This window comes from Bos javanicus, chromosome 6, assembly GCF_032452875.1.
Source record: "Bos javanicus breed banteng chromosome 6, ARS-OSU_banteng_1.0, whole genome shotgun sequence".
Taxonomy (NCBI): domain Eukaryota; kingdom Metazoa; phylum Chordata; class Mammalia; order Artiodactyla; family Bovidae; genus Bos; species Bos javanicus.
In genome coordinates, this window is record NC_083873.1 from 59,223,467 (window position 1) to 59,239,276 (window position 15,810).

The 15,810-nt window shown below is 36.9% G+C and overlaps 1 protein-coding gene across 3 annotated transcripts in view; it reads right to left on the reverse strand.

Annotated features, from left to right (window-relative positions):
- Positions 1-15,810, reverse strand: part of PDS5A (PDS5 cohesin associated factor A) — a 133,809-nt gene that overhangs the window by 3,350 nt on the left and 114,649 nt on the right. For all 3 annotated transcript variants that reach the window (XM_061421178.1, XM_061421177.1, XM_061421179.1), the window contains 3 exons: positions 15,110-15,255; positions 13,960-14,068; positions 8,941-9,293 (listed from right to left, as the gene is read on the reverse strand). In XM_061421178.1, coding sequence (XP_061277162.1) covers positions 8,941-9,293; positions 13,960-14,068; positions 15,110-15,255 — 608 coding nt within the window. The remainder of the gene's footprint in view (positions 1-8,940; positions 9,294-13,959; positions 14,069-15,109; positions 15,256-15,810) is intronic.

A 15,810-nucleotide genomic window follows, 5' to 3' on the forward strand; every position in this document is an offset into this window, starting at 1 on the left:
CCTGGGCCAGGGCAGTGAAAACCAGGAAGCCTAATCACTAGGCCGCCAGGAAACTCCTTATCATTCCACATTTTTAATCAGCCATTGAGACTGTGTCTCCTTGACGATTCCAAACTTGGGAAAGAAAGATAAGGGGGATGTTTACTTATATTCCCAAACCCCAATGTTATATATATCTTTTATAAAGATAACAATGCTAACAACAAAAAAAGTTATCTAAGATTCTTATACAGTATTAATTTGTTATAATAGAATATAATAATATATCCAAGAATCCTCTACAAACTGCCTGCTGCACCTTCAGGAAGCTTCCCTTGACTAGCTCTGAGTCCTCAGTATCTTTCTGGCTGCTCTCACAGACTAACGATCCAGGTCACTGGAAGAATTTCCTGGACTTGGTTCTATGTCCCAAAGTGAACTGCCATCACTTCCAAGCACTTGGCTTCTGAAAAATTTCATATTATTTTGATAAAAATTCACTTGAATTTTATAATACTGAAGAACTAATATATGGTTGTTTAATACATAAGGAAACATATTTAGGGGATACTTCTAAAATATAAATTTGTGATGTGAGGAAACCTTCTCAGTATACAAATGAGCACAGGAAATCAGTAAATTCTTTGCTTAATAAATATTCCAAGATTCTTGAATACTCTAATACTAAGCATACTACACAAAACACGTTAATCCAAAACTGCTGTTATCCTATTGATAAATTCCTTAAATTCAGTTTTTCCATATGTCCCAAGTTTAAGGATTGCATCTCTATGGGTGTTTATTGATATTTTCTTGTCCATGGAAGAATTTGGTCTTAAAGGTAAATAAAACATACTAAACAATCAAGACACCTATAAAAACACATTTTCAGTGCAAAACATTTCGGATTGTTTGCCATTTGGATAATAGTTTAAAAACAAAGGAAAAACAAGTGAACTAATAACTGAAAAGATGGTGAATCCTCCATTCTCAAACTCAGGAGGCCAACATTAAGTGTCCAGTTGTACAGATACTATTTCCCAATTACAGTATACAAATGGCTGAGTTTTATAAACCTACAGAGTAAATTCAAGGAATTTTCTCAAAAGAATTAACAATTTCAAATGCAGCCCAAAATATAAACAGGAATGTTTGTTGGAACACACACACAGAAGCTGATGGGAATACATTTATTGCAAAAATCCAAAGGGACCTAAAAAATCCTACAGGTATGTTTACAAGTCAAAACCCTGAATTACTAAATGAATTATGTAAGTAGAAATCATACTAAAAATTATTATTTACTCAATGTTGTCAGTGAGAGGACCTAATAAGAGGAATTCTAGAGGGGTGTGCACTTGCTGCAGTAAGTGATGGCCGTGCTATGTAAATGGCTGCAGAAGCTACCACTTAAGGGTCCTGCTTTATAGGGCTGGATTAATGGGGTTACAAACAAAGCATCTAGACTGTAGCTGAAATATACTAGGGCCTCAAAATTGCTTTTCATTAATTAGTTAATCAGTTCAGTTCAGTCACTCAGTCATGTCCAGCTCTTTGAGACCCCATGAATCACAGCACGCCAGGCGTCCCTGTCCATCACCAACTTCTGGAGTTTACCCAAACTCATGTCCATCGAGTCGGTGATGCCATCCAGCCATCTCATCCTCTGTCATCCCCTTCTCCTCCTGCCCCCAATCCCTCCCAGCATTAGAACACCCAGGACTGATCTCCTTTAGGATGGACTGGTTGGATCTCCTTGCAGTCCAAGGGACTCTCAAGAGTCTTCTCCAACACCACAGTCCAAAAGCATCAATTCTTCAGCGCTCAGCTTTATAGTCCAACTCTCACATCCATACATGACCACTGGAAAAACCATAGCCTTGACTAGATGGACCTTTGTTGGCAAAGTAATGTCTCTGCTTCTGAATATGCTATTTACTTTGGTCATAACTTTCCTTCCAAGGAGTGTGTCTTTTAATTTCATGGCTGCAGTCACCATCTGCAGTGATTTTGGAGCCCCCCAAAATAAAGTCTGACACTGTTTCCCTGTCTATTTCCCATGAAGTGATGGGACCAGATGCCATGATTTTCGTTTTCTGAATGTTGAGCTTTAAGCCAACATTTTCACTCTCCTCTTTCACTTTCATCAAGAGGATTTTTTTCAGTTCCTCTTCATTTTCTGCCATAAGGGTGGTGTCATCTGCATATCTGAGGTTATTGATAGTTCTCCCGGCAATCTTGATTCCAGCTTGTGCTTCCTCCAGCCCAGCGTTTCTCATGATGTACTCTGCACAGAAGTTAAATAAGCAGGGTGACAATATACAGCCTTGACGGGCTCCTTTTCCTATTTGGAACCAGTCTGTTGTTCCATGTCCAGTTCTAACTGCTGCTTCCTGACGTGCGTATAGATTTCTCAGGAGGCAGGGAGGGTGGTCTGGTATTCCCATCTCTTTCAGAACTTTCCAGTTTATTGTGATCCACACAGTCAAAGGCATAGTCAATAAAGCAGAAATACATGTTTTTCTGGAATTCACTTCCTTTTTCCATGATCCAGTGGATGTTGGCACTGATGTTGGCAATGTGGTCAATAAAGTTTAATAATCATAAAATACGCTAAGAGTATAAATACCAAGTAATAAAATTGGGCCAGTTTTCTGGAGGTGATGCTAGTAGTACCCAGTGTAGACTGACTGACTACCTTGAGGAGATCTGACACTCAGATCTAAAAGGAGAGATGGCATATAGGAGGTAGGATAATGCCAGGAAAGGCTCTTTTCAGATATTAATGTAAAGACAGTTGTGACCAGAGCAGCAACGGACCATCAGTGAAGTGAGAAATTAAGTAAAATGTGTGAAGAGTAATGCAAGGTAAAGAAAAAGACTGAGAAAGTAGCGTCTGGAGTTAGATACTAGGGTCACAGAGAGGCACAGTATGCCCGGCCTTGTTTCTCAAAGGCTTACGTTCAAGCTGAAAATCTGGGGCCAAGTTAAATTACTTTTAGCACAGTGATCCAGACCCAGCTCTGGTTCCACAATGCAAGGACCCTAGGCTACACTTCAAGTTGCCAGGGCAGTAAATGACCTGATCCTACCACCACTCTGGGTTCATTCTTAGCTCAGAAATGCAGTGCTTGATGGCTGTCAGCATTGGCAACCCTGTCTCGTTTATTAATTACATGGTTGAAAGTGTACTGATAATCTTAACAGGCTGATTCAAGGTGTTTATATTAGCTCTGTATTCTGAATTGTTCAGTCATGTGGCTTTAACTTGTATCTGATTCTCACTGGGTCTCAGGAAAATACAGGTGAGATATCAAATCAGAAAATACAGGTAAGATGTCAAATCAATTGCAGGTAATTTTTGCACTTAATGAAAAGTATGTTTAGAAACTTACAGGAAGGTGAAAGCTAGAGTTTCCCATGAAATAAAAATAAAATCGGCACCTTCAGAATTTTGACCAGTGTTTTGTCCAGCTAAAGGCGAGAACAATAGCTGAGTCACAAGGAACTTCTGTTTAGTGTGTCTACTCCTTTTACTTGGTGGTGGTGGTGCTTCAGTTGCTAGAGTGACCCTTTGTGACCCCATGAACTGCAGCACATCAGGCTTCCTTGTCCTTTACCAACTCCCGAAGCTTGCTCAAACTCATGTCCATCGAGTCGGTGATGCCATCCAACCATCTCATCCTCTGTCACCCCAATTTCGCTCCTGCCCTCAGTCTTTTCCAGCATCAGGGTCTTTTCCAATGAGTTAGCTCTTTGTATCAGGTGGCCAAAGTATTGGAGCTCAGCTTCAGCATCAGTCCTTCCAATGAATATTCAGGGTGGATTCCCTTTAGGATGGACTGGTTTGATCTTCTTGCTGTCCAAGGGACTCTTAAGAGTCTTCTCCAACACCAGTTTGAAAGCATCAATTCTTCGATGCTGGCTCAGTGTTCTTTATGGACCAACTCTCACATCCACACATGACTACTGGAAAAATCACAGCTTTGACTATATGGACCTTTGCTGGCAAGGTGATGTCTGCTTTTTTTTTTTAAATATAAATTTATTTAATTGGAAGCTAATTACTTTACAATATTGTATTGGTTTTGCCATACATCAACATGAATCTGCCACAGGTATACACGTGTTCCCCATCCTGAACTCCCCTCCCTCTACCCTCCCCATACCAATATACTGTCATAGCGTTTCTGCCAGGAGAAAGTGTCTGAATTGTGTGGCTTCAGTCACTGTCTGCAGTGATTTTGAAGCCCAAGAAAATAAAGTCTGTCACTGTTTCCACTTTCCCCCCTCTATTTGCCATGAAGTGCTACACATTAAAACATCTCTTTCCACATTAAGAGGAGAAACAAACAAGAGTTCTGAATGTTCATGGTTTAGAGGAGAAATATTACCAACTGGAACTGTCTCTATTAACAATACAGTGTTAATAAGGGACATGACCAGGATTCAAAACCCCTGCTCTGTGTAGCACCAACCAGGTGGCCTGGGAAAGTAACTGTTTCAGGTCTAACCTCCTTATTTCTAACATACAGTTGGTACTTGCTTTATTTTTTTTTTTTTATTTTTAAACTTTACATAATTTTATTAGTTTTGCCAAATATCAAAATGAATCCGCCACAGGTATACATGTGTTCCCCATCCTGAACCCTCCTCCCTCCCCAGGTACTTGCTTTATAAAGATGGTTGCCTTAAATAGACGTTTAACAACCTTTCCCTATTACCACTATTATTTCTACCAATATACCGAAAACCCCACACATTATTCTACCTACTATTCACTGCAGTCCTTCAATGCTCTCATAGTGTTACATGCTTCATTTAAGTTTGGCACTTTCAAGAACATCTGATCTCTCCCTTGGTTTTCTCCCTCTCTAAAGCTGATAATGCCAGGGCTTATCTCTGCATGAATTCTGAAATAGGTTTAAAAGGTGACTATAGTTTTTGTCTGATTTAAACTATGATTATTTTAATAAACTAGCTTCTTATGTAATAATTTTAAAAATTAACTGTATGCAAACATTTTCCACTTTATGGAATAAAGTTTCACATATATAAACTACATTAGTTATAAAGTCTTTTCAAAGTATCCTCTATTAAACTAGTTTTGTATGCATGTATAGTACTCATAGAATTAAGACTAAATTTTACCTTAATAGGACAATATAATATGGACTCCAGAGTGACAATGTCTGGTTTTAATCCTGCCTCTCTACTTTGCTTATTCATGTAAGCAAAGGGACCAAAAGCTGCACGGACTCTCTATTCTTGGATTTCTTCCTCTTTATAAACTAGGGATAATGACAGTACTTACCCATGTAGCGAAGTTTTAAGCACTTAATAGGTTAACAAAGAGTTTAGAATTGAGCCTGACTAATAATAAGCAGTGTATTAGTGTTAACTATTATCAGTCTTTTGTAACAATTTTTTAAGTGAAACAAAATATGTAACATAAAATTTACAATTTTAATCACTCTTATGTACACAGTTTGGTGTGCATTAAGTACATTTACACTGTTGTACAATCACTGCCATTTATCTCTGTTAGGCTGGTACAAAAGTAATTGTGGTTTCAGACCTTGAATTTTAAATCATTATAACTAGGTTCAAACACATCTTTATCAATCAAAATAGGAACCAACACATTTTTTCCCAACTAACACATTTTTGTCAACAAAAAATGAGTTTATTCCTGTATGTAAAAATTCGTGCTTCAGGATTCAACAAACTCTTGGAAAACATTTTCTGCCTCCTGTTGGCTGTGGTAGCATTTTCCTTGCAGAAAACTGTAGAGATGCTTAAAGACGCAGTAGTCAACCAGTGAGAGGTCAGGTGAATATGGTGAATGAGGCAAAACTTCATGGCCCAATTTGTTTAACTTTTTAAGTGTTGGTTTTGCGATGTGTGGTGGAGAACTGTCAGGGAAAACTGGACCATTCTGTTGACTAATCCTGGCTGCAGGCATCGTGGTTTTCAGTGCATCTCATCGATTGTTGAGCATACTTCTCAGATGTAAGGGCTTTGCCAGTATTCAGAAAGCTGAATATGAGCAGCAGACCACCAGACAGTGACCATGACCTTTTTTTTGTGCAAGTCTGGTTTTGGGAAGTGCTTTTGGAGCTTCTTCTTGGTCCAAACATTGAGCTGGTCGTCGCCAGTTGTCAAATAAAATCCACTTTTTGTCGCCTGTCACAATAACCTGAGAAATGGTTCCTTGTTGTTGCATAGAATAAGAGAAGATGACATTTCAAAATGACGACAACTTTTGATTTGCAGTCAGCTCATGAGCCACCCACTTATCGAGCCTTTTCACCTTTGCAATTTGCTTCAAGTGCCAAACAGCCGTAGAATGGTTGACGGCGAGTTCTTCGGCAACTTCTTGTGTAGTTGCAAGAGGATAAGCTATAATGATTGCTTTCAACCGGTCATTGTCCACTTCTGATGCCCTGCCACTATGCTCCTCATCTTCAAGGCTGTTGTCTCCTTTGCAAAATTTCTTGAACCACCACTGCACTGTACGTTCATTAGCAGTTCCTGGGCCAAGTGTGTTGTTGACTTTGTGAGTTGTCTCCGCTGTTTTACAACCCATTTTGAACTTAAAATCGTTTGAATTTGCTTTTTGTCTAACATCATTTCTACAGTCTACAATAAATGCAATGTCATTAGCAAAAAAAAAAAAAAAAAAGCAAGAAATGCACATTAAAATGATGTAAAACATAAATACATTTATTTAAGAATGTATATGAATATCAAAGAGCAGAGTTCAATAACACAAACCTGCAATTACTTTTGCACAACCTAATAAACAATATTAGGATTAATATTTTAATAGAATATTTTCATCCTCCCAAACTGAAATGCCGTATCTGTTAAACAGCAATGCCTAGTCCCCCACCCCCATCCCCTGGCAACCACCTCATTCTGCCTCTATGAATTTAATTGGACTACTCTAGGATTTCATGTAAGTGGAATCATACACTGTTTGTCCTTTTGGGTCTGGCTTATTTCACTTAGCATAATGAATGTCTTGAAGGTTCATCCATATTGTAGCATGAGTCAGAATTTCACTGCTTTATGTAGTAATAAAAATAATTCTTATGTTTTTATCCGTCAGTAGACCTAGAGTGGAAGTTTTTCTGCTCTCTTCTGGCTGGGAAGTATATTCTTGGAGGGCAAGAATCTATCTATTTTGGATACTTATGTATTGCCAACACCCAGCACAATGATGGCAGTCTAATCTGTCTGTATTTGTTAGAAGAACAAATGAGAAGTGTAAAGAGCAATACTCATCTGCCTATAATGCGTTTATTTCTATGCAAGAGGATATCGTGAGTAATATAGAGTTTCTGGAGTAATTAGGTTTCCAAACAAAAGTCATAATGCTAGAATTTAAGGGCAGAGTTGTATATTAGATTCAGGAAAGAATGGAAAAGACAAAAGGAAGCCTGGCAGAAAGTTTCAGAATGTCCTTCCATGTTTTGTTAGCCATGAATTAATAGTTAATAAATCAATCAGAAGTTTCTAAGATATGTGCACAGTATTTATTCTACTGAAGTACTATCATGAACACCTGTCACAAAGAATTTTGTATTGTGTGTAACACATCGCCCAACCAATCTACTAACTGGCATACTTAAGACTTCTAAGGTATCTTTTCACTCTTAAAAGAGATATTTTAAGATTTTTCAGAAGGCCCAAAGCCATTTTAAATCAAGAGCAGTTTCTGGCATGTAAGCCATTTTTGTTGGGTTTGTTTAATGCTTTGGGGGCAATGGTGTAACTAAAAGCAGAGCAATGGGTTTTACAATGCTCAATTTCAGAGACAAGGTTGGTTGCTACTGAAAATATTTTCAGGGTTCAAGTATATTTCAGGGTTCATGGATATTTTGGTTAGATGGCAAAAGGACAGCTTGTGACAGATAAGATCAGGTGGCTCAGGTGGCCTGGGTGTGAGATCAGTAGTATTTTATGCGGGTGAGGAAAAGCCAGAATTCTAGAAACCCTTTAGAGAATTCTGGCTATCTTTTCCAATGAAATTTCTTCAGTTTTTGCATGACTAAAAATATATTAAGGGGTAAAGCAACTAGAATTCAAAACAGTGGTTAATTACTGAGCATTTATTCTACACAAGGCATTTTGTTAAGTGCTTTCTATTTAATGATCCATTTAATTCTTAGAACAATCCTTTGAGGAAGGTATTATCATATTGTCTTACTGATGAAGATAAGGAGGCCAATGTTAAGTATGTTGTTACAGGTCAAAGGTCCAGGTTTGAGGAGAAAATAAGAAAATTTGCCCCCAATATTGGCTTTCTACTTTTAGTCCATAAAACTGGAAGTGAGTATAAGAAACACCCATTACTTAGTCAGATTTGGGCCTGGATCAGCTGCCATTAGACGCTGAAAAGGTACTTAGAGACATTTAAAATATAACAAATTTAATAACCCGAAACTTCAGAATTTCATAAATGTTAATTTAAAAACCTAACCCAAACATGATCAAAGACAAGCAGCTGTGAGGTTATTCTCATTGGGAAGGGTAGGGGAGAGAAGTAAGTTGTTGACGTATATTAAAGTTTACTATAACAAGTGGAATTAAAGAGCAAGATATACTTGTTCATGTGTCATGACATCTATTTACTCCATTCTGGGACTTCTGTATCAAAAAAGTAGCCGTTTATATTTAGTAAACCCCATGCAACTATGTGAAGAAGACCAAGATAATAATATCCTTGCTAATAAATAGAAATACCAAAATACCATATCCTAATTTAGGAGATCTCTCTTCAAATTGTTGTCCTGAAGGTTATGAGATTAAAAACAAATGCCATCATAACTTACTGAGGAAAACCAGGGGGCAGTTTTCACTCCCAAATGGCTAGGTATTTGGCTGTTATGGATGGCAACTAGGAATAAAACAAAATGTCTAAACTCAAAGTTCAGAAAGAATGGAGTACATTACCTTTGCAAGTCAATCTGTCTCTCTGTCGGTGCTGCCTTTTTGGCTGTGTCTTGCAGTTTGGGTGCTTTGGCATTACCTGCTTCCAGACCTCCAGGGCTCTCCTGACTGACTGCAGCTCTCTTTCTTCCCTTACTAAGAGGTTTATTTATATCATCATTTTTGGTTGCATTGCCCTGAGATTCAGATTTGGGTCGACGTCCTCTCCTGGGTTTTGAAGGGGCAGGTGGTCCTGATTCATCTGCTTTCTCATCTGTTTTTTGTTGGATATTCTCTGCACCAGCTGCTGTTACTGTTCTTTTCTTTCCTCGGTCACTGCTGATGTTGCCCTGGGCAGACTGATCAGAATTAATTTCCTAGAAGAGCAGAAAACAATTTTATGAACAGAAATTCCTTAAATATCACTGATCTGACTAGAAGAAGCATTCTGCAAGTATTTTAGGAGTTGGGATTTCAGGGTTTCTAACTCACTGCTTACGTCCCACGAGGAATGTAAATTCCTTAAGGGTAAGGACTGAACATGATACCTAACCATGCTGCTGCTGCTGCTAAGTTGCTTCAGTCGTGTCCGACTCTATGCGACCCCACAGATGGCAGCCCACCAGGCTCCCCGTCCCTGGGATTCTCCAGGCAAGAACACTGGAGTGGGTTGCCATTTCCTTTTCCAATGCATGAAACTGAAAAGTGAAAGTGAGGTCGCTCAGTTGTATCCGACTCTTAGTGACCCCATGGACTGCAGCCTACCAGGCTCCTCCATCCATGGGATTTTCCAGGCAAGAGTACTGGAGTGGGGTGCCATTGCCTTCTCCGTACCTAACCATAGTGCGTGGCATATATTATACTCAGTAAATATGTATTAAATGGTACAGGCAGTTACATGAGGAAACCTACTCAGCTGTTCTTTCACACTCATTTTAAATAAAAACGTCCTTTTTACTGCTAGTATGTTCTTAATGCTACAACTTTTCAAAAGCAGGGAGGATGTTTTCATAATTCAATGTTATTTTCTTTCTCTATGATGCATCTAACTATAATAATCTTCATAGTTCTGTAACAGAAAGCTCTTTATCATCTCACTTCACTCATTCACTCAAACTTTTGTCTCTTCTTATTGGATCGGTCATTAACCTATTTCTTCCTGAACATTCTCTTTTTTTTCCTCTTTCTAGTTTGGCATACATATTGTCATCTAAAATGTTTAAGCTAATAAAATTCGATTTTAGTGTAACAGACATAACAGACATTAGGAGGAATAATAGTTTTCAGGATGAAAGTGACCTTTATACAAATGAAATTTAGGAATCAACTGTAATAATTTGAATTGATTCAAGGGAAACAAAGGACCACTATCATCATCCAAAAAATTAAGACTATATCTTTTCAGTTAATTAACTTTCATTTCCCCTCAAAATGTTTTCAGAATGACTGGGAAACACATATAAATCTTTCATGTTTCAAGATAATTTACTTAAATGAAAACTCATGAAAATAGTATCTTAAGTTAGAAAATCCAAAAATCAGTGTTTCATGTTGAGGATTTAAAACATTAAAGTAAACTTTATCTTAAGAGAACAGATAATACATGAAGGAAAAAGAGTAAGGTGGTCCACACAGGGTAAACTGTTGAACAGTATACAGCGGATTAGACAGAGATATGCAAAGTCACCTGGTGAAAGATGGTGATTCCTGGGCAAAATAAAAAGGCCAATAAAGATGACTAAGTGTGGTTAAACCTGAAGTAGAAACCATTCACTCAACTTAGTGCCTACTACATGTAGTGGCTGCTGTGCATAGATTGGGGAACAAAACTGATACTGTTCTGGTCCTCAACAGATGAGCATAATAGATGATTAATCTTTTTTAAAGAGTAAACAAACATTTAAGTACAGATTACCCTAAGTGCTAAAGAGATTAAAGAAAGGGGAATTCAGGAAAAAATAAATAAATAAATAAAAGGAAACACCAATTTGATTATTCTGGAGAATAACAGTATCAGAGCAAGGCTTACCATGTGGAAAGTAAAGTGTTCTAGACAGATGCAAGAGGCAGCATGAAGCACCCAAAGAAGGACAGAGCTTGGAAGATTTAAGTAACTTGAAGTGATGTGAGACTGGTGTATGGCAGGAGAAGCAAGCATGGGCCAGATCATGAATGCTTTATGGGACCTTTAAGAAATCTGATTTTACTTTCAGTGCTAATAAAAGTTGTTGTTGTATAGTTGCTAAGTTGTGTCCGACTCTTTTGTGACCCCATGGACTGTAGCCCACCAAGGTCCTCTGTCCATAATAAAAGTCACTGACTTTAAATAGAGGGCAAACAGAATCCAAATTATCTTTTTAAAAAGATCACATTGGGTGCTATATTGGGTGACTAGATCAGAAGGAAGCAAGAGTGTTAACGAGAAGGTATAACTACTACAGCATCAGAAGTTGAGTTACTGAGTTCCCTGGTGGCCTGGGTTTGATCTCTAGTTAGTGAAGTTCCCACAAGCTGTGCGGCATGGCCGGAAAAAAAAAAAAAAACAAACAGATAATTTAAAAAAGGGCAAATATGAACAAGCAATTCACATAAGAGTACATCCAAATGGTCAACAAAAGTAAATATAAAATTAAAACAATAGTGGGGTATTAGTTTTGATACTTTAAACAGAAAAAGATTCAAAAGAACTATAAAACCTGCTGATGGTGGATATGTAGAGAAAAAAGTACCCGCTTAGTAGAAATGTCAGGTGATCTAACTTTCTGAGAAAACAATATGGAAATATCTAAAATCTCTAGTATTTTACTACTTGACCCAGCAATCCCACTACTAGAACTCAGCCCCTAGAAAAAAAATCACCAGTAAGTTTAATGCAACATTGTTTGCACTAACAAAGAAGGGGGAAAGGATTTATGTGTATACAAGTAAGAAAATGATAACTCTGGAGAGAAAAATTTGAACACACAAGATAAGGCTGTTTAATAGGGGAAAAAAGACTGTATTAAAAGTCATGTACATGATCATATTTACATATTTATGAACATTATGTATATGTGCATATGGATAACAAACTCATGCAAAAACCAAATGAAGAGGCATGAAGGCATAGTCATGCCTACAGTCAGCTACAGGCATGAAGAAAGACTCTAAAGGGCAACACTGGCAGTACTGCTTGCCTGCATCCGTGGAATGTTAGTATCTTACTTCTTTTAACCACCTCTCGTATTCATTCTTCATATTACAATTTGATTTCTCTCACTGAGTGAATAATAGAAAATGTTCTGATCTGTAAACATACATATCCAACTTGTTGGATAGTTTTTATTTATATAACTAATTAATTGGTTTACATATCAACCTCTTTGAGAAACTGGTTAGCAAGAAACACTCCCTTAGATCATATCTTCTTTTAATATACTAGCAACACACTGTTTTGAGCATGCAAGACTGAGGACCAGATCCTGGAAAGAAATGATCATATCAATTTATGGGAGATCTGACTGGGAAGCTATCAGGCTTTTGCCAAAACACGACATGTCTCTTTAGGCAACACTGAATCGTTAAAACATTCTTTGGAAGTATGAAAAAGTTAAAACGGGGTTTGGAACAAAACAATATAATATTACAGGTCAAGCAAAGTCACATTTTGGCCCCTCAAAAATTAGAATTTAAATATCCAATTTATCTTTTATACAATTTTACCACAGAGGTTGGGAAGGTTATAGATTAGCCGTTTGTACTAGTTAAACATTTGCATCTCTGTACTACCTCTTAATACACATGACAAGCATGTTTAACTAAGTATCTGTAACAATATGCATTTCTGAATCGAAGCATGTTTATGCTGAATATTTAAGTCTATAAAAAGATCCCACAATATCTAAATCTATTGGCTTCTGAATTCTAACACCTTTGAGAGGTTCCCTGAATCTACTGACATAGTAAAGTTCAGCTAGCAAAGAGCACAGAGTATGGACAGTGAGAGACTGACCAAAAAATGAACCTTATCAGGACTTCCCTGGTGTCCAGTGGTTAAAAACCCACCTTCCACTGCAGGGGATGCAGGTTCGATCCCTGGTCAGGGAACTAAGATCCAACATACCACAGGGTGACTAAGCTTGCATGCCTCAACCAAGCCTCAATGTAGCCAAATAAATAAATAAATAAATATGTATATAAATGCTTGGGGCTGGTGCACTGGGACGACCCAGAGGGATGGTACGGGGAGGAAGGAGGGTTCAGGATGGGGAACACGTGTATACCTGTGGCAGATTCATGTTGATATATGGCAAAACCAATACAATATTGTAAAGTTAAAAAAAAAAAAAGGATAGGGGCATTAAAAAAAAAAACCCCTATCTGTTCAGTTTGAGTTCAGACGAGTTTCGATAGGAAAGGTTCAGCTACTGTGGAATGACTGTATAGTCCTATATTTTATGTACCTGAGGGTAATTCCTAAAACATCTTATAAATACCATAAATACATGGTGTGTAAAAAAAGTATGTCAAAAATATGATTCTACGGAAAAAAAATATTACTATTCTTATACTATTCCAACTGAGGAAAGTTATCCTCCTACCAATGTTATATTCCTTTCTATCCTGCCAAAAAATTAAGAATATTGGGAGCTATAGATAAAAGATCCACCATCAAAGAAAGAATGCAGCTGTTAAATACATAAAAACTCAAACATTATGGCTAGCTCATAAGTTTAACTTAAACAAACAAGAAGTGTTGATCTCTGGCAGGAGTCAATGAAGTATTTGAGAACAAGATCTCAAAACCCCTCAGGTCCTATTCTTTCAAGGCACTGGGAAAAGTAGTGCGGTAGAAGGATACCATTATGGGTGACACACAAGCTCTGGTTAAATGAAGAAAGTGAACACAGAATCATTTCTGGAGAGAGAAAGCACAGTAAGCATAGGTACACACATGTATAGTATGTAGTATACATTAATGTACTGACCGTGGGTTTTTCACTCCTGTCATGAAACTGTAGTAAGAATCTCCATGGGAGAAACTCATTAAATTTAAAAATTTACCTTATTCTTTACTGGGTCAATATTCTTTACTGGTGTGACAGAAATAATTCTTACAGGGTTCTCCTCATTTTCACTAACACCAGTTTCTGCTGCCTCTGAACTCTGTTCCCTGTTGAAGAAAAACAAACCAAAGCTTCTTCATTTGACCACATGAATACAAACTTTACTCTCTCACTATACCAATAAGAAAACAGGAGGCTTAGACTGGCTTAGAAGGCTGGCCAAGTTAGCAAGACTCATATCTGTGGCTACAGCCTACTGCCCTATTACACCAAGTTACTGATTTCCACTTAACCTTACTAATCTAAGAAAGAAATGACTGCCTAAAGTCACCTGATAGATTAGTTGTCAAGAAACAAACAACATAACTCATCTATAAGCCTATCTGCTGGGGTGGAAAACGCTAAAACCAAGTAAAAGTACAGCAGATTAAGACTATCATTTTCTTCAGTCTGTGTTCTTAATTAGTTCTGTAAGACAGGGGGCTGCTAGAAAAGGCCACGGGAGAGGTGTTTGACGCCCACCATCCACGTAAACCACAGATGCCCCACGTTAATATTTTTATATCTTTGGATTCTACTGCTAAAAATGTGTTTAAAACACTACCAGTTGAATTTATTCTTAAAATATCATGAATCAGAATAAAATCTTTAAAAGCCTCATTATTCAGTGTTTGTAAGAGTAGGGTCAGGTGGAAATTTTTATGCAGTAGCTAAGACAGTAAACACCTGACATGTTAAACATGGAATCTTTAACAATAAGTGGCAAATGTTATTAACAATGTTATCTTTATTCATGCTATACTAAATCTCGAGTTAAAAAGCATATAAATAAATTTGTTTAAAGAGTTATATTTTCAGTTTTCCTAAGTGTTAAATTTGCACATATACACACACACTTCCAAGTAAATTAGTTTTACTGTACTACAAATTTTTTTTTTTATTTTTCTATACATTTAGAATGCTAAATGGTTTCCCAAAGTGTAATACACACTCAATTACCATCATTAATTATACTAAAATTCAGCAGTATGTTTTTTACTAAGATGTTCCCTAAAGTCCATTTTTGTGATGTGCTTTAAGAAAAGGAATTGAAAGATGTATCAAGTAGTGAGTGATCATAACAAAAACAACTGAAGAAAAAAAATTGCCTTGGTCGATTTCCGGTGGAAGGGTTCAGCTCTGAATTTACATTAATATTGCTTCCGGTCTCAGCTCCAGTGCTTCTAACATATGGTTTCCTTCCCGTTGCTGACAAAGGCTTGTTTACAGCACCTAGTACTCCAGCAGGTTTTGGCTAGAAATTACATATATGCATGTTATTTTATACCTTACTAAAAGAAATACATATAAATTTATACACATGTAAGGGATTATTGTTCTGCTTAAGCCCAGGAATTGTTAAGACAGTTGTTATTGGGAAGTTAAATCCTAAATTTATTAGAAATGATAATTCTTTAATACTGTGTCTGAACATAATTTGAGTCAGAAGTATTACTTCTTTTAAAAATAACTATGCAAAAAAAACCACAACTATGCACTATTTAATTATTCTTGTTCAATTAAAATAAAAAGTGCCCCTAAAACACAGTGAAATACATACTGAGTAAGACATAGTAATGCCTTACAGATAAAAAACTACTGAGTGTATATAGTTTTAACAGTTTAGATTCTTTATTAAATATTAAATTTCCTTTTTCCTTTTAGATAGCATATTACCTTTATAGGATATAAACTAACTTATTAATACTTTAAAATTATTTCTTTTTTCTTACACATCTAAATTTATTATATCATTTTTCAGGGAAATTTGCTTTGTGAATTCTAAATAACTTGAACCCTATCCGTACTG